Genomic DNA, 19,500 nt, shown 5'->3' on the forward strand with positions numbered 1-19,500 from the left:
CTTTTTTCACACCCTTCACATTAAACTAGTGTAATTAACTACTTAACAGAAAGGCATCAACCTATTTATTCGTAAAATCTACCATATGCACATCTTGGTGATCTTATAATCTCATCAAAACTGGAACAGGTGGTGTGACATCCAAGTTATTGATTTTGTGGTCTTGAATACAAGAGTTCCAAGAGAGAGGGGGAGGGGGAGGGGATAATAAATTTCAAAATTAGTATTCCCCTTCCCCTACAGATGCTACACACTAAATTTGGTCAAAAGTGGCCAAGTAGTTTAAGAGAAGAAGCTGAAAATGTTCAAATGTTAACGAAAGACACACGATGACTATTGATTTCAGACAATTCACAGTAATGGTTAAACTTGACTACATTACATGCTCTGTTGATTTCAGACAATTCACAGTAATGGTTAAACTTGACTACATTACATGCTCTCAGGGCCGTAACTGCCGATGAGGCAGACGAGGCAACTGCCTCGTCTGATTTTTTGGCAAAAAAGAAAATAAAATTATATAAATGTTATATTATAGGATATATGTTTAAAATGAAGACAAGCACCTTTGTCTTTGACACCATATTACGATTCTTTACATAGTACAAATGAAACACAAACATGATAAATTGGGATTTAAAAAGTGTCATTTTCAGTCGTAAAGTCAATCGGCGGCCCCCAATCCCCTGCCTCCCCTGATTTAGAACCCTACTTACGGCCCTGGCTCTGTTGATTTCAGACAATTCACAGTAATGGTTTTCTTTTTTAGAAAGGATGCTAAATAATGTCAGCCTTTCCCAGTAAAATTCAAAATGTCATAACTCAAAAATAAAAGTCTATCTCTTGCTTTATTTCATTAAAAAAGATCAAGTCAAAATATTTATCTATATAAACATTAATAGTGATACAACTTCAATTTTACCCAGATTTAGGTAAAATGCTAATTTTTGTAAATATCTTGAATTCTTTCAGAAATTTGGACAAACATTTTTTCCTGTCACTAGAAAGATATTGTTGAGAATCCAGGCACTAAGTTAATCAGTATTCAAAATTAAATAGATATATGCGTTTTATCACATTACTGCATTGGTTCCAGATCATATAACCCTTCTCATTTCACCCCCTCCTTTAGGATTGGCCATAATATTTTTATTTGAAGAAACTTGAATCCTTTACCCATAGTACTAATACTTTGTGGTAATGAAACTGACCTGTGATTCTGGAGAAAAAGCACATGTGAAAAGTTTATAGACAGATGGATGGAAAATGGACAGAAAAACTCAAAAAATCTTTAATTTGGGTGAGCTGATGAATGTTTACATTATTAACATACTTTGTCACATTTTAAATTCATGTACATACAATAACTCTTACAATGGTGAACATAAGTTCAAACAGAAACTACAGTTACAACATGTTGTGACTCCTCCAATCACACGCCTCTTCTGATTCATTCATGGCCAGATGCACCTACAATGATAAAATACTCTGAATATTAGATACAGATGTCACAATGAACAATTAACAGTACGATTCAGGAGATTAAGCTATACACAGGTACAAGTACTGGAAGCTGGGTTTGGTAGTGTCAAGGACCTAGAAAAGGACTTGCAACTGTTCAGGCACCATCACCATAAAATAAGAACAGACTTGAGTAAAAAATAAAAAATTCTTAAATTCCTATGCTTTATTGATGTTTTGAGTATTTAAAATCAAATCTCAACTTTATAAACTAGTACTTATTGTAACGGGGACCGTTACAGATGTTCCCCAAACACTCCCCCATTTAGCAAGTGGTGTCACTTATTTCAGTACAAGTGGTTTTGACCATTGCAAACTGTATAGCATGTGAATATATAACTATCATTTAACATTCAGTCCATTCCATACTAGTTCAAATCAGTTATAAAGATCTGAGAGTTTTGTTCACGTGCACGTACGTGCTTGCACGTGCATATAAATAATTTGACCATCTCGATACATTACAAGTCTTAACATATGAGTACAACAGAAGTTTCACAACTGTTCAATGACAAACGAGAAATTAATGGCAACTCAAAACTACAAAGACCGAAATCAATGCACGTGCATACACATGCGCGTTAGTAGGACACAACAATTTTGTTGATGCTAATCAATAGACATTTGAACAATATACTTACTATATGAATTTGGTATCGATTGCTTCACTCATAAGAAAGTTATTGGGATTTCAAAATCGTCCAATCAGAATTAAGCGCACGTGCATTCGCGTGCAGGGAAGTGATTTTGAGACTATTAATAAATTGAGAGGCCCAAAACATACCTGCAACCTAATTTTCAAACCTATTCATTGCAATCTCAAAATGTTATAGACCAATACTTAAATTTAGACGTCAAAAATTACATTGCACGCGCATTCACGTGCACGCGATTTTCATAATGGAAAAGTTGTTGACATCATTTCATAGACATTCATATCATAGATCCTCAGGGTAAATATGAATTTATTTCAGTTTTTAATTCAATAGTTATGACCATTTTAGTACCCGAAAAATGAAAGAAAAGGTATGCACGTGCATACACGCGCACGTGAGTATGACTCAGCATCAATGTTGATGTCATTCAATAGACATTTGATAGATATACTTACAGTATAAATTTCATATTGTTTCCATCATTTATAAGAAAGTTATGGCCATTTGAAAATCGTCCAATCACAATTTAGCACACGTGCATGCACGTGCCGGATGGTAATTATGACTGTACACTTTTGTTAAGAATATCAAGATACATATACAATACAAATTTGAAAAGATTTTGACAAAAAACAAAAAAGTTATGGTCATTGAATTAATTGAATATTCAAATGTCAATGCACGTGCGTGCGCATGCGCGTTTGCAATTTTTGAAACTTAAATTTGTAGATATTTATAATCTTTACCTATCCTGTAAGTATCATCAAATTGTCTTAATTTTCATGAAAATTATCAACGGTTTTGTATTATCCAATCAAATTGAAGCACACGTGCATGCGTGTGCAGAATTGAAATTTTGACGATGCCAAACGGTTAAGTTTCTCAAGTTATACCTGCAATATAAATATCAAACGATTTCTTTGAAAAATAAAAAAGTTAGACGCATTCCAAAATTTGTAAACAAAAAATCCAATGCACGTGCATGCACATGCATGCATTTTCAGACAAAATGACGTTCGTTCCGCACATCTACAAAGAGTATTCTATCATCCTAAAAAGGTTTCATCTTGATCCCTTGAGTAGTTTCTGAGAACACTCGTGGACAAAAAAGGGTGACAAGAATAAAGAAAGAATAATAATAATAATAATAATAATAATAATAAGAAACAGAGTAAAACCAATATGTTCCCAAACTTTGTTTGGGGAACATAATTACATCCACTTGAAATATGATAGCTTGATCAGATGTCCATTACATAGCACCTCATGTGGCAATACAGGGAACTAGGACAGATGTCCATTACACAGCACCTCATGTGGCAATACAGGGAACTAGGACAGATGTCCATTACACAGCACCTCATGTGGCAATACAGGGAACTAGGACAGATGTCCATTACATAGCACCTCATGTGGCAATGTAGGGAACTAGGACAGATGTCCATTACATAGCACCTCATGTGGCAATACAGGGAACTAGGACAGATGTCCATTACACAGCACCTCATGTGGCAATGCAGGGAACTAGGATAGATGTCCATTACATAGCACCTCATGTGGCAATACAGGGAACTAGGACAGATGTCCATTACATAGCACCTCATGTGGCAATACAGGGAACTAGAACAGATGTCCATTACATAGCACCTCATGTGGCAATACAGGGAACTAGGACAGATGTCCATTACATAGTACCTCATGTGGCAATGCAGGGAACTAGGACAGATGTCCATTACATAGCACCTCATGTGGCAATACAGGGAACTAGGACAGATGTCCATTACATAGCACCTCATGTGGCAATGCAGGGAACTAGGACAGATGTCCATTACATAGCACCTCATGTGGCAATACAGGGAACTAGGGCTGGGTATTGTCCGGAAATTCTGTATTGCGATATATTTTGATTTATAGATGGCATTGTGATATGTATTGCAAGATTTTCACTAAGAATCAAATTTACCTTATCTCATCAAGTATAGATTCTTCCTGCTCTACATCACTATACATTTAGTTTTTCTTACACGTGTGTGGTTCTAGACAAGAAGATTTTTGAAAATTGGTGAACTATAGGCACTTTTTGTCCCGCCCCTATGGCCTCAGGGGTGCAGGTATCCAGAAATTTACAATTTATGTCCCCCTTGTTCGAAAGATGCTTCACACCAAATGTGAAGAGAATTGGAATGATAGTTATGAAGAAGTTAAAAATGTCTATTGTTCACACATTTACAAACTGACCATTTAGGCCCCACCCTGATACCAAAACCCCTACTCCTGTGATCATCAAATTTACAATTTTGGTAAAGGACTACCTGTTCTTTCTGAATATCTATTCACTTTCAATTTAGTATCAATAGTACTAAAGAAGATGTTATTTAAGTGTTTTACACATAAATACTATATACCAAGTTTGGCCCCGCCATGGTCAGAACCCTTATATTGGGGATCATGAAATTTACAATTTTGGTAGAGGCTTTCCTGCTCTACATCACTATGCAATAGTTTTTTTTTTTTTTTTATTACACGTGTGCGGTTCTAGACAAGAAGATTTTTGAAATTGGTCAAATGTGGGCAGTTTTTGCCCTGCCCCTAAGGAGTGCAGGAATCCCGAAATTTACAATTTATGTCCCCCTTGCTCTTAATATGCATCATACCAAATTTGAAAAGAATTGGAATGATAGTTATCAAGAAGAAGTTAAAAATGTTCAATTGTTAACGCACGATGAACGACATACAATGCACGACAACCAATTGCTAATCAGCAATGAATGGTAGTGGTGACCTTCATCTTCCCTAATCAGCAATGAATGATAGTGATGACCTTCAAACCCCTCTAATCAGCAATGAATGATAGTGATGACCTTCAAACCCCTCTAATCAGCAATGAATGATAGTGATGACCTTCAAACCCCTCTAATCAGCAATGAATGATAGTGGTGACCTTCATCTTCCCAATTCAGCAATGAATGGTAGTGGCGAGTGTGCAAGTTCAAATCCCCCCCCCCCCCCCCCCCCCCCATATATATACACAATAAACTGAAGAATAAGAAAATCCACATCCCTATTGCATAATTATGATGCTGTTTACATCCTTTCAGTATTGGTATTTAGTTTTGAATACAGGATTCTGTTGTATGGATATCCTGAATGCTGATTCTGATGAAACAAGAGGTACTGTGAGCAATGCTCACTAAGAATACCCTCCGCTTACCCCAATCTCCCAAAGGGTGTTGGTAATAGGTATAAACTGCGTCTTTTCTGAGTGTAAAAAACAAATGGCATGACAAACCGAACCATATTGCTACTTCGATGTCCAGTGCACGTGACCTTTGAACCCCAAAATCGATAGGGAACATCTTCATCCCATGGGTAGTCCATATGTATGATATGGTGACGGTAGGTGGAAAGGATAACGCTTTAGAGCCCAGAAACCATATTGCTACTTCAATGTCCAGTGCGCTTGACCTTTGACCTTTTGACCCCAGAATCGATAGGGAACATCTTCATCCCATGGGTAGTCCATATATATGATATGGTGACGGTAGGTGGAAAGGATAATGCTTTAGAGCCTGGAAACCATTGCATCTACAGACAGACGGACGGACGGATGGACAGACAACCCGATTCCAGTATACCCCCCCCCCCCCCCCCAACTTGTTGAGGGGGTATAATAAAGTTTTACCTCCTTTCTGTATTGGAATCAGCACAGAATTATTTCTGTGGAAAGTCCTATTGTTATTGTTCTGTTTATTATTATTTTCCTGCCGTCAAAAATTTTTTTTGTCTTAAGACTTATCAAAAGACTTTATAGTTCATCATGTAGTACTTCTTGAGAAACAATAACATATCATCCTGCGTGATTGAACTTTGACCCCTTATGGAGTTATTGGACTTTACGTAAAAATCATTGTTAGCACTCCTCTTTAACCGTAAATGCAATGAGTATCAAACCTTTACTGAACTATAGAGATCATTTAGTAGAATTGATAGGTACATTAAACAAAGGATTTAATTACCCTTACGTTTTACGATTTCTACATAAAACATGTCAAATTCAAGAACAATTGGTCTAGAGGCATGTGATTATCCAGAATGGGGTCAGTGACCTTTGACCTTGAAAATTTGGTCAAGGTCATCTGAAAATATGAGAAAATGGCATATTTGATACCCTCTCTCCTGCAGGAGATACCCTTGAAATATGATTTGCAAAAGTATTAACATCTTAATTGGTTTCAATGTAACCAATTAAAATTCTGAACTTTGACCTTTCTCTGAATGACAATGGCTCAAGGCTCAAGTTAAAAGCTTTTTAGAACTACTCCTTCTACACCAAAAGTCTTAGAGATACAAAACCTTCACTAATTAATTCACATTAAAACACTCTTGCAGTGAGAGACTAATCATAGGGATCCAAGGACCCTTAAATTAGATATTGCCCCTGAAAGTCTCATATATCATCATTTAAGCCTTTACATTTACATTAATAAACATAGAGACATGGGACCACTTGCATTAAGACCCATGGCCTTTGACCTTCAAAATAAGGTCAAAGGTCAAGGTCATCATTATTTTTTTCATTTTCAAATTCTTTTAAAGTATTTTCAAATACAATAAATGTTATTTGACCCTATATTAGAACCTTTTTGACACATTTACATCCCCTTTGTGATCCTTTAAAATGTTTCAGCTTTATTATCTTAGATGTTATTCAAGATAATCAGGGAATGTTTCAACTTGCACTCTTAAGGACATGCGGGACGAAGTGGCCAAAAATAACTCGTCAATGAATATTTTTTCTTTTTTTCATGAAGCCCCATCAGGATGTCCTGTACAATGTGTATAAATTTCATGGCCACTTTCTAGGTATACAAGAGAGATAATAAGCTTTGAATTACCCCCTTTTCGAAAATTGTGAATTTTACAAGATTATTCCGATTTTCAATTCAAAAAAATAATTTGATGTAATTTTTATCTATATCTTTAACAATAATTTTTAGAATATATGTAAAATATAAATATATAATAATAAAATGTTTAAACATAACCATATAATAAGAAATTGGGAAAATTTAAGGTTTTGGGGTGGAAATTGGTACTCAAAAACAGGGTAGTCCAGATACTAAATGAAGCACTGCTCAAAAACTTGTCAATGAATTTTTTTGCAAACACTGTAATTAAAAGCTATTCATATACCCAACTTCCTGTAGAAATATGAAGGGGTGAAGCTAATCTTGATTTTGAGGTAGGCGTCCTTGAAGTTATACATTGATATGTTCACTTGGGGCTAGGCTTGGCGAAATATTTGTTATTAATAACTTTTAAGCTTATATTCTTTTCATGTACAACTACTGTTAAAAGTAATGGGGGGATGGGACAGTCTCAATTTATTTGCACTACAAAATTAAAAAAAAAAAGCTCATTGTCAAAGACGGCGGTGGGGGGGGGGGGGGGTGTGTGCAAGGGGGGGGGGGGGGGCAGCCTAATTCTTCGTGCCTGTTTTGGAATACATTGTTGGAAACTATATTTGTTTTGAACCTATTGAAATATTTAGAATTTCATAATTATGGAACAAAAATTGAGTTAATTAATGAAAACAAATTAAAAATTTTTTTTTTTAATATACATGTATATATTAAACATGGCTTCGAACAAAACGTCTTCTCTAGCGCTAAACAATACGTCTTCTTTCTAACCACGGGTTAGGTCTAGTTAACGTCAATATGAGCTACTACTTCCTTTACTAGATCAACAGCATTTCCGCGGCCATGGTAGCTAGTGTCGCTTGACTCGATCGTCTCCATGCTATTTTTCAAGGTATTTATGTATTGCACATGTTGTGACTTTGCGCCTTTTTCTTTTTCACATGTCTGCTTCTTGCATAAATTCTGACGTGTGTCATATTTTTAAAATTAGTTACCATTTCCGCAGCAGTGTTTCGTAAAGTTAGTAAAAATAATTTGGAATATGAAATAGTTTCAGAGATAAAGTGTACTTGTATTTACATGAAAATGCTTGCAAAAATTAAACATTCCTAGTATGGACGTTAATATTTGAACAAAAGTAACGATTGTCGTCATAAAGGGGGGGGGTATCAGTGGCGGATCCAGGAATTTCATAAGGGGGGGGGGGGCGCAGTAGAAGGCTGGGGTTGCCTTGAAGCTTTGCACTGATGGGGGTGCAGGGGGCGAAGCCCCCGGAAGCTAACGAAATTGTGCCAATAAGAGAGTGGGTTCTTTTTCATTTAGATAATGAACATATAACGTCTACATAGGCCTACGTATATTTTGCTCTTTTGTGGGCGTTTGTAATATTTTTTAGTAATGAATAAAACATATAATTGTAGTAGGCTTTAACTCAAATAACTCAAAAAAAAAAAAAAAATTCAAACGGGGGGGGCGCCCGATCCGCCTTTGGGTATTTTTTGCAAACAAGGATCGATTATAAAAGCACCTGAATAGTTCGTACGTTTCCCAAGCAAGATTCGGAGAAATGTGTGTCCAGTTCTAGTTTCACACTACTATAGTAAATATCAACAAACAATCATCATCTTACACTTTCACTGAGTCATTGTTTACAGACGGTTGACTTTCTTTTTGTAAATGCCTAGAGATGCAAATTGCATGTGCATGTAGGAGCGATTTCGGTGACTTGTAGGCTATACTATCAAAATTATTGTGGCGCATACTATACATATATATAATATATGCAATGTATATATATGAAAAAGAGACTTGTAATCACTATGAAATAAAATGAAAATTATCATTCGACAAGAATTCAATCAACAGATTTACACAAAACACTTGACAGCGGTAGCAAATATTACGACAAAATATGATGACATTTTCCCGCGATACAACGTCGTGATGTACTTTTTTTTATTATGACGTCGTATAGTGTGTCTGTACAGCATTGTGATTTTTCTCGGGAAGCTTAACTACGCTGCGTCCGGTTCTAAATTTATAATAATTCGCAACCATCACGTGATCATCGTCCCGCATATCCTTAAATCAGTGACCTTGAATTTTAGGTCAAGGTCAAAGTCATCAATAGTTTTTAATGCTTTTTTTTATAAAAATTATGATAGAAATTCAGAGGTTGCAAAGTTAAGAAATTAACCCCTTCTTTACAAAACACTATATTTCAGTCCTTTAGAAGTTTTTTTAAAATAAATTATGGAGGGTGGAAAGCCCTCTAATTGTTCGCTAATTCATACTAGAATTGTTCCTTAGGGCTGTTCCATTACACATATGGGGTACCAGGGGAAGGCAGTTTTTTCAAAAATCTATGGGTGGTTCACACTGGTGGTATATTGATTCTATGGTGGGTGGCTTTTGCATGAAAATTGCATATACCAGGGTAATGTACGAGATAATAATCAGAAGAACACAAAATTGACAGAGACAATCTTGGCATTCTGTAAATTATGCTCGAAAGGGAATTGTATACATTGAATACTGAAATAAAGTTGATATCAAGATGAAAAAGTATTTTGTGCTGTAGGGTAGGAAAAAATTCTGATTTGGGAATATTTTAAATTCTGGTTCTCGAATAAATCAATTTGCTTCTATAGATGCCTATAAAACTTCATTATTTGTCTCTATGGATGCCTATAAAACTTCATTATTTGTCTCTATGGATATAAAACTTCATTATTTGCCTCTATGGATGCTTATAAAACTTCATTATTAGTCTCTATGGATATAAAACTTCATTATTTGTCTCTATGGATATAAAACTTCATTATTTGTCTCTATGGATGCCTATAAAACTTCATTATTTGCCTCTATGGATGCCTATAAAACTTCATTATTTGTCTCTATGGATGCCTATAAAACTTCATTATTTGTCTCTATAGATGCCTATAAAACTTCATTATTTGCCTCTATGGATGCCTATAAAACTTCATTATTTGTCTCTATAGATGCCTATAAAACTTCATTATTTGCCTCTATGGATGCCTATAAAACTTCATTATTTGCCTCTATGGATGCCTGTAAAACTTCATTATTTGTCTTTATGGATGCCTATAAAACTTCATTATTTGCCTCTATGGATATAAAACTTCATTATTTGTCTCTATGGATGCCTATAAAACTTCATTATTTGCCTCTATGGATGCCTATAAAACTTCATTATTTGTCTCTATGCCTATAAAACTTCATTATTTGTCTCTATGGATATAAAACTTCATTATTTGTCTCTATGGATGCCTATAAAACTTCATTATTTGTCTCTATGCCTATAAAACTTCATTATTTGTCTCTATGGATATAAAACTTCATTATTTGTCTCTATGGATGTCTGTAAAACTTCATTATTTGTCTCTATGGATGCCTATAAAACTTCATTATTTGTCTCTATGGATATAAAACTTCATTATTTGTCTCTATGGATGCCTATAAAACTTCATTATTTGTCTCTATGGATATAAAACTTCATTATTTGTCTCTATGGATGCTTATAAAACTTCATTATTTGCCTCTATGGATGCCTATAAAACTTCATTATTTGTCTCTATGGATATAAAACTTCATTATTTGTCTCTATGGATGCCTATAAAACTTCATTATTTGCCTCTATGGATGCCTATAAAACTTCATTATTTGTCTCTATGGATGCCTATAAAGCTTCGTTATTTGTCTCTATGGATATAAAACTTCATTATTTGTCTCTATGGATATAAAACTTCATTATTTGCCTCAATGGATGCTTATAAAACTTCATTATTTGCCTCTATGGATGTCTATAAAACTTCATTTTTTGCCTCTATGGATATAAAACTTCATTATTTGTCTCTATGGATGCCTATAAAGCTTCGTTATTTGTCTCTATGGATGCCTATAAAGCTTCGTTATTTGTCTCTATGGATATAAAACTTCATTATTTGTCTCTATGGATGCCTATAAAACTTCATTATTTGTCTCTATGGATATAAAACTTCATTATTTGCCTCAATGGATGCTTATAAAACTTCATTATTTGCCTCTATGGATGCCTATAAAACTTCATTATTTGTCTCTATGGATATAAAACTTCATTATTTGTCTCTATGGATGCCTATAAAACTTCATTATTTGTCTCTATGCCTATAAAACTTCATTATTTGTCTCTATGGATATAAAACTTCATTATTTGTCTCTATGGATGCCTATAAAACTTCATTATTTGCCTCTATGGATGCCTATAAAACTTCATTATTTGTGTCTATGGATATAAAACTTCATTATTTGTCTCTATGGATATAAAACTTCATTATTTGTCTCTATGGATGCCTATAAAACTTCATTATTTGTCTCTATGGATGTCTATAAAACTTCATTATTTGTCTCTATGGATATAAAACTTCATTATTTGTCTCTATGGATGCCTATAAAACTTCATTATTTGTCTCTATGGATGCCTATAAAACTTCATTATTTGCCTCTATGGATGCCTATAAAGCTTCGTTATTTGTCTCTATGGATATAAAACTTCATTATTTGTCTCTATGGATGCCTATAAAACTTCATTATTTGTCTCTATGGATGCCTATAAAACTTCATTATTTGTCTCTATGGATATAAAACTTCATTATTTGCCTCTATCGATGCTTATAAAACTTCATTATTAGTCTCTATGGATATAAAACTTCATTATTTGTCTCTATGGATATAAAACTTCATTATTTGTCTCTATGGATGCCTATAAAACTTCATTATTTGCCTCTATGGATGCCTATAAAACTTCATTATTTGTCTCTATGGATGCCTATAAAACTTCATTATTTGTCTCTATAGATGCCTATAAAACTTCATTATTTGCCTCTATGGATGCCTATAAAACTTCATTATTTGTCTCTATAGATGCCTATAAAACTTCATTATTTGCCTCTATGGATGCCTATAAAACTTCATTATTTGCCTCTATGGATGCCTGTAAAACTTCATTATTTGTCTTTATGGATGCCTATAAAACTTCATTATTTGCCTCTATGGATATAAAACTTCATTATTTGTCTCTATGGATGCCTATAAAACTTCATTATTTGCCTCTATGGATGCCTATAAAACTTCATTATTTGTCTCTATGCCTATAAAACTTCATTATTTGTCTCTATGGATATAAAACTTCATTATTTGTCTCTATGGATGCCTATAAAACTTCATTATTTGTCTCTATGCCTATAAAACTTCATTATTTGTCTCTATGGATATAAAACTTCATTATTTGTCTCTATGGATGCCTATAAAACTTCATTATTTGTCTCTATGGATATAAAACTTCATTATTTGTCTCTATGGATGCTTATAAAACTTCATTATTTGCCTCTATGGATGCCTATAAAACTTCATTATTTGTCTCTATGGATATAAAACTTCATTATTTGTCTCTATGGATGCCTATAAAACTTCATTATTTGCCTCTATGGATGCCTATAAAACTTCATTATTTGTCTCTATGGATGCCTATAAAGCTTCGTTATTTGTCTCTATGGATATAAAACTTCATTATTTGTCTCTATGGATATAAAACTTCATTATTTGCCTCAATGGATGCTTATAAAACTTCATTATTTGCCTCTATGGATGTCTATAAAACTTCATTATTTGCCTCTATGGATATAAAACTTCATTATTTGTCTCTATGGATGCCTATAAAGCTTCGTTATTTGTCTCTATGGATGCCTATAAAGCTTCGTTATTTGTCTCTATGGATATAAAACTTCATTATTTGTCTCTATGGATGCCTATAAAACTTCATTATTTGCCTCTATGGATATAAAACTTCATTATTTGCCTCAATGGATGCTTATAAAACTTCATTATTTGCCTCTATGGATGCCTATAAAACTTCATTATTTGTCTCTATGGATATAAAACTTCATTATTTGTCTCTATGGATGCCTATAAAACTTCATTATTTGCCTCTATGGATGCCTATAAAACTTCATTATTTGTGTCTATGGATATAAAACTTCATTATTTGTGTCTATGGATATAAAACTTCATTATTTGTCTCTATGGATGCCTATAAAACTTCATTATTTGTCTCTATGGATGTCTATAAAACTTCATTATTTGTCTCTATGGATATAAAACTTCATTATTTGTCTCTATGGATGCCTATAAAACTTCATTATTTGTCTCTATGGATGCCTATAAAACTTCATTATTTGCCTCTATGGATGCCTATAAAGCTTCGTTATTTGTCTCTATGGATATAAAACTTCATTATTTGTCTCTATGGATGCCTATAAAACTTCATTATTTGTCTCTATGGATGCCTATAAAACTTCATTATTTGCCTCTATGGATGCCTATAAAGCTTCGTTATTTGTCTCTATGGATATAAAACTTCGTTATTTGTCTCTATGGATATAAAACTTCATTATTTGTCTCTATGGATGCTTATAAAACTTCATTATTTGCCTCTATGGATATAAAACTTCATTATTTGCCTCTATGGATGCTTATAAAACTTCATTATTTGTCTCTATGGACGTCTATAAAACTTCATTATTTGTCTCTATGGATGCCTATAAAACTTCATTATTTGTCTCTATGGATGCCTATAAAACTTCATTATTTGTCTCTATGGACGTCTATAAAACTTCATTATTTGTCTCTATGGATGCCTATAAAACTTCATTATTTGCCTCTATGGATATAAAACTTCATTATTTGTCTCTATGGATGCCTATAAAACTTCATTATTTGTCTCTATGGACGTCTATAAAACTTCATTATTTGTCTCTATGGATATAAAACTTCATTATTTGCCTCTATGGATGGATAGGAGTGTACCAAAATAACACCCTCCCCATCCCATATATGTTTTACTGGAACAGCTCTTAGGTACCAGGAACCACCTTTGTGTGTGTACTTACTTTTTCCATCACAGGCCACTATCTTCACTTTATCACATTTGGCTAGCTCCTGAACATCTCGGAAATCTACGTTATTCAACACAAATGTCCAAACATTGTCACAAAACCTGTAGGTGTTCAATTTTCCCTACAAAATTAAATAACTTCATTTAAACAATGTCATAGGCAATAACATTAATTTTCACATTTCAACTTATTTTTAAAGTCCCATGGAGCCAATTTCTCAAATGTAAATGTAAACATCATTAAGAACGACAGATGCAGATTCGAGTGAGCTAAACATCATTAAGAATGACAGATGCAGATTCGAGTGAGCTAAACATCATTAAGAATGACAGACACAGATTCGGGTGAGCTGCAGATTCGGGTGAGCTAAACATCATTAAGAACGACAGACGCAGATTCAGGTGAGCTAAACATCATTAAGAATGACAGACACAGATTCGGGTGAGCTAAACATCATTAAGAATGACAGACACAGATTCGGGTGAGTTAAACATCATTAAGAATGACAGACACAGATTCGGGTGAGCTAAACATCATTAAGAATGACAGATGCAGATTCGGGTGAGTTAAACATCATTAAGAATGACAGACACAGATTCGGGTGAGCTAAACATCATTAAGAATGACAGACGCAGATTCGGGTGAGCTAAACATCATTAAGAATGACAGATGCAGATTCAAGTGAGCTAAACATCATTAAGAACGACAGACGCAGATTCGGGTGAGCTAAACATCATTAAAAATGACAGACGGAGATTCGGGTGAGCTAAACATTATTAAGAATGACAGACGGAGATTCGGGTGAGCTAAACATCATCAAGAACGACAGACGCAGATTCGGGTGAGCTAAACATCATTAAGAATGACAGACGGAGATTTGGGTGAGCTAAACATCATTAAGAATGACAGATGGAGATTCGGGTGAGCTAAACATCATTAAGAATGACAGACACAGATTCGGGTGAGCTAAACATCATTAAGAATGACAGACGGAGATTCGGGTGAGTTAAACATCATTAAGAATGACAGACGGAGATTCGGGTGAGCTAAACATCATTAAGAATGACAGATGGAGATTCGGGTGAGCTAAACATCATTAAGAATGACAGACGGAGATTCGGGTGAGCTAAACATCATTAAGACCGACAGACGCAGATTCGGGTGAGCTAAACATCATTAAGAACGACAGACGCAGATTCAGGTGAGCTAAACATCATTAAGAATGACAGACACAGATTCGGGTGAGCTAAACATCATTAAGAATGACAGACGGAGATTCGGGTGAGCTAAACATCATTAAGAATGACAGACGGAGATTCGGGTGAGCTAAACATCATTAAGAATGACAGACGGAGATACGGGTGAGCTAAACATCATTAAGAATGACAGATGGAGATTTGGGTGAGCTAAACATCATTAAGAATGACAGACGGAGATTCGGGTGAGCTAAACATCATTAAGAATGACAGACGGAGATACGGGTGAGCTAAACATCATTAAGAATGACAGATGGAGATTTGGGTGAGCTAAACCTCATTAAGAATGACAGATGGAGATTCGGGTGAGCTGAACATCATTAAGAATGACAGATGGAGATTCGGGTGAGCTAAATATGTAGAACAATTTGTTTATAAAGCTTGACTTGGTCACTTTACATTACATGGATCTCGCTAGTCACCTGATCTGTAGCTTTAACAATAGGACAATAATGAGTCATGGATTTGGTAGTCACCTGATCTGTAGCTTTAACAATAGGACAATAATGAGTCATGGATCTCAGTAGTCACTTTGACACAGTATAACTGGAAAGTTCACTAACCATTTCCAACAATTTTGGCAAATTAGAGTTATCTTTCTTGGTTTTGATAACAATAATTAATTAACAATAATAATGCTACAACAGAGAAATTTGATGTGGATGAAAAGTGGAGAATATGTACAACAGTATTTTGAAATTGAAAACTTTAAAATTTACTATATTTAGTCAAAAAAATGCAAATTTATTAGACAGCAATCTGAAAAAAATTTAAAACCCCTGCTGTACTCAAACCCGCGATCTACAGTTCAGAAGTCGACATGCTAACCTACTGAGCTACTTAGCTAGCCAATGATTTCTGTAATGAAGAAACAAATATTGCTGATACTTATATTTTCATCCATGTTTTAAAAGGAAGTAAGCCATTATGACGATGTAGAGTACCTCCTTAAGGTTAATTGTCTGAAAGTATAGTTGCACTAAAGTTTATATGACAATAATCATCTTATTAACACTTGTATATGTATGCTAGAGTGAATATAAACAAGTTAAATGACAGTTGTGGTTAACCAACATTTGTGCACACAAGCATTCAATGTAAAGTATCGTGTATCTGCAGAAAATTCTAACCCAGCATTATAGCGGGGTGTGCATTCGATCTACAAGACTTCTAGTAAAAGGATAACCCCTTTTAATTCAGATCCCAGTTCAGGTCACCCTAGACCATTTTCACTGTCATCACAACACTGATGTAAAATTAATATTGTCAGAGCTTTAAGCATGTCATTTGTGTGCTAACATTAAAAAAAGAGTACTTTGAAAGTAAAAGTAAACCTAGTATTTGCTATATGAGAAGTGAAGATAACAAACAGTGATCAATCTCATAAATCCCATAAGAATTCAAAATAGATAGTTGGGCAAACACAGACCCCTGGACACACCAGAGCATCCCCTGTTGACCGGTCACACCCGCCGTGCGCCCTATATCCTGATCAGGTAAACAGAACCATTTGTAGTCAAAATCAGTGTGCCACGAATGGTCTAACAATCGACATGAAACATGTCAGACAGCATTTGACCCCATGATAGGTTGTATTAGTAAACTAGATTGTTATAACAACCATAGAATTTGCGAAATACTGACTTTAATCGAGACTGTTGAAACCCCTGTACCATCAACTTGTTTGTTAGTAGCTTGCCTCAATTTAAAAACTGACCATACGCATTATGTGTTGTCTGCCACCTTGGTCTAAACTTGTGATCTACACAAAGAAACATACTAAAGGTCCGCAAAATCAGTTATTATCAATATATACAAAAAAAAGAAATAAATTTATTCTGTCAATCTACCTTATTTGTTATCTATCATGTATCCTGATGCAGACCTCCCCACCCTTTTCCAATTTTAACCCTGATGCAGACCTGCCCATGCATCCTTTTAATGAATAAGTGTAATCTAACTGCTTATTTTGGTGGAATTTCAGAGGCAATATTTTCATATTTTGAAAAGTTTCTGATATACTAGACGTATATGTACATAATCCCAGGGAATCTGAGAGGTTCTGATATACTAGAGGTATATGTAAATAATCCCAGGGAATCTTAGAAGTTCTGATGTCTAGAGGTATATGTACATAATCCCAGGGAATCTTAGAAGTTCTGATGTCTAGAGGTATATGTAAATAATCCCAGGGAATCTGAGAGGTTCTGATATACTAGAGGTATATGTACATAATCCCAGGGAATCTGAGAGGTTCTGATGTCTAGAGGTATATGTACATAATCCCAGGGAATCTGAGAGGTTCTGATATACTAGAGGTATATGTACATAATCCCAGGGAATCTGAGAGGTTCTGATGTCTAGAGGTATATGTACATAATCCCAGGGAATCTGAGAGGTTCTGATATACTAGAGGTATATGTAAATAATCCCAGGGAATCTTAGAAGTTCTGATGTCTAGAGGTATATGTACATAATCCCAGGGAATCTTAGAAGTTCTGATGTCTAGAGGTATATGTACATAATCCCAGGGAATCTGAGAGGTTCTGATATACTACAGGTATATGTACATAATCCCAGGGAATCTTAGAAGTTCTGATGTCTAGAGGTATATGTAAATAATCCCAGGGAATCTGAGAGGTTCTGATATACTACAGGTATATGTGTATAGGACTCCAAAGTGTGATGGGAGTCCAAAGTGCAATGGTCACGCTAAAACCCCGATGGTGTGACACGCCAAAGTATGATGGTCCTCACTCATGTGCCAAAGTGTGATGGTCTGACACGCTGACAAAGTGCGATGGCGTGACACGATGAAATCCATTGGTTTGTAAACGACACAGTGTTTTGGTACAGACTGAACCAACCGTGCGTTGTTTCACCAAAATATCAGCATAAAATCTATGCACAAAAAATAAGAATAAGAACTTATTTCATTACCCTTTAGTTGTTGTGTTATCAAACACAAAATTTTCCAACGTGAAATCGTATAGAATGTTTTGTATTATAACATACCCCAAGAAATTTAATACGTGTCCCTCAAAGTAATAAATGATCATGAATTAAAGAATGTTTGGGAGAAGTAGAGAGTTCGACAACAAATGTACTTTGCCGTTCTCACTATCTTCAACAGTGTAAACCTTGCCGTTGCTGTCGTCCGTGTTGCATTTTTTTGGTTTTATTTTGAAAGACGTTAAGAATGACGTCACAATGACGTGACGTCACAAACGTTACTGAACTCCGCACCATCGGACTTTGGCGTGACCATCGGACTTTGGGGTCCGTAACGTTAACAAACCATCGCACTTTGGCGCAGACCATCGCACTTTGGAGCGACCATTGCACTTTAGAGTCTTACATATGTAAATAATCCCAGGGAATCTTAGAAGTTCTGATGTCTAGAGGTATATGTACATAATCCTAGGGAATCTGGTTCTGATGTCTAGAGGTATATGTACACAATCCCAGGGAATCTGAGAGGTTCTGATATACTACAGGTATATGTACACAGGGTTCGAAATTAACTTTTTCAAGCACTAGTCCGTACGGACTAGTCACTGTTGATGTTCACTAGTCCGCAAAGCATTTCACTAGTCCGTCCAGTATATCATAAAATGATCTTCATTTTAATCAAACCAAACACATCACAGTTGCAAACAATTCAATTTCTGACACCTACAGAAGAAAAAGAGACCACCATATTTTATTTCGTATTCAAAATCTTCAGAAGCATACAATATTAACCTCCGAGTTAATCCTTTTATAAACGTCCATAAGTGCGTTCGAGATCGATGTTCCTGTTGTTTTGGTGCTCAGATTTTAGAGTCACAGGAGTTCGAAATTTTATCAATAAAGTCAATAAAATTCACTCGATTGACCAAGTCATGAGCTATAGTGTTATGAACTACTGTGTTAGAGTCGCGAATGACGAGAACATGTGCGCACAAACGTGCATCTTCTCAGACCAGATTACTTGCAATTCTTACACCTAGAACACGTTCTCGTGATGTGTACTCGGCGTTCGGAATCGGCAGGAATTTGACAATTTGTGCACGTTCGAAGAACGGCGGTCTCGAACACACTCCATGTGTTTGGAAGATCAGGATGTCATAGTCATGCAAACACTTGACCATGCAGGTAATCAACCATAAGTTCAAACATCTAAGAGACAAATCTTCCTAAAAATCTTTCC

The 19,500-nt window shown here is 35.0% G+C and overlaps 1 protein-coding gene across 2 annotated transcripts in view; it reads right to left on the reverse strand.

The window, feature by feature from the left end:
* Positions 1–829: 829 nt before the first annotated feature.
* Positions 830–19,500, reverse strand: part of LOC125662014 (transcription initiation factor IIA subunit 2-like) — a 45,426-nt gene continuing 26,755 nt past the window's right edge. Inside the window, exons 3-4 of one of the 2 annotated variants that reach the window (XM_048894184.2) lie at positions 14,047–14,173; positions 830–1,470 (exon numbers count right to left, since the gene is read on the reverse strand). In XM_048894184.2, coding sequence (XP_048750141.1) covers positions 1,451–1,470; positions 14,047–14,173 — 147 coding nt within the window. In that variant the 3' untranslated portion in view covers positions 830–1,450. Of the gene's footprint in view, positions 1,471–13,331; positions 13,729–13,887; positions 14,174–19,500 lie in introns of those variants that run through there. The other variant, XM_056147037.1, reaches the window with a different exon arrangement.

This window comes from Ostrea edulis, chromosome 8 (assembly GCF_947568905.1).
Source record: "Ostrea edulis chromosome 8, xbOstEdul1.1, whole genome shotgun sequence".
Taxonomy (NCBI): domain Eukaryota; kingdom Metazoa; phylum Mollusca; class Bivalvia; order Ostreida; family Ostreidae; genus Ostrea; species Ostrea edulis.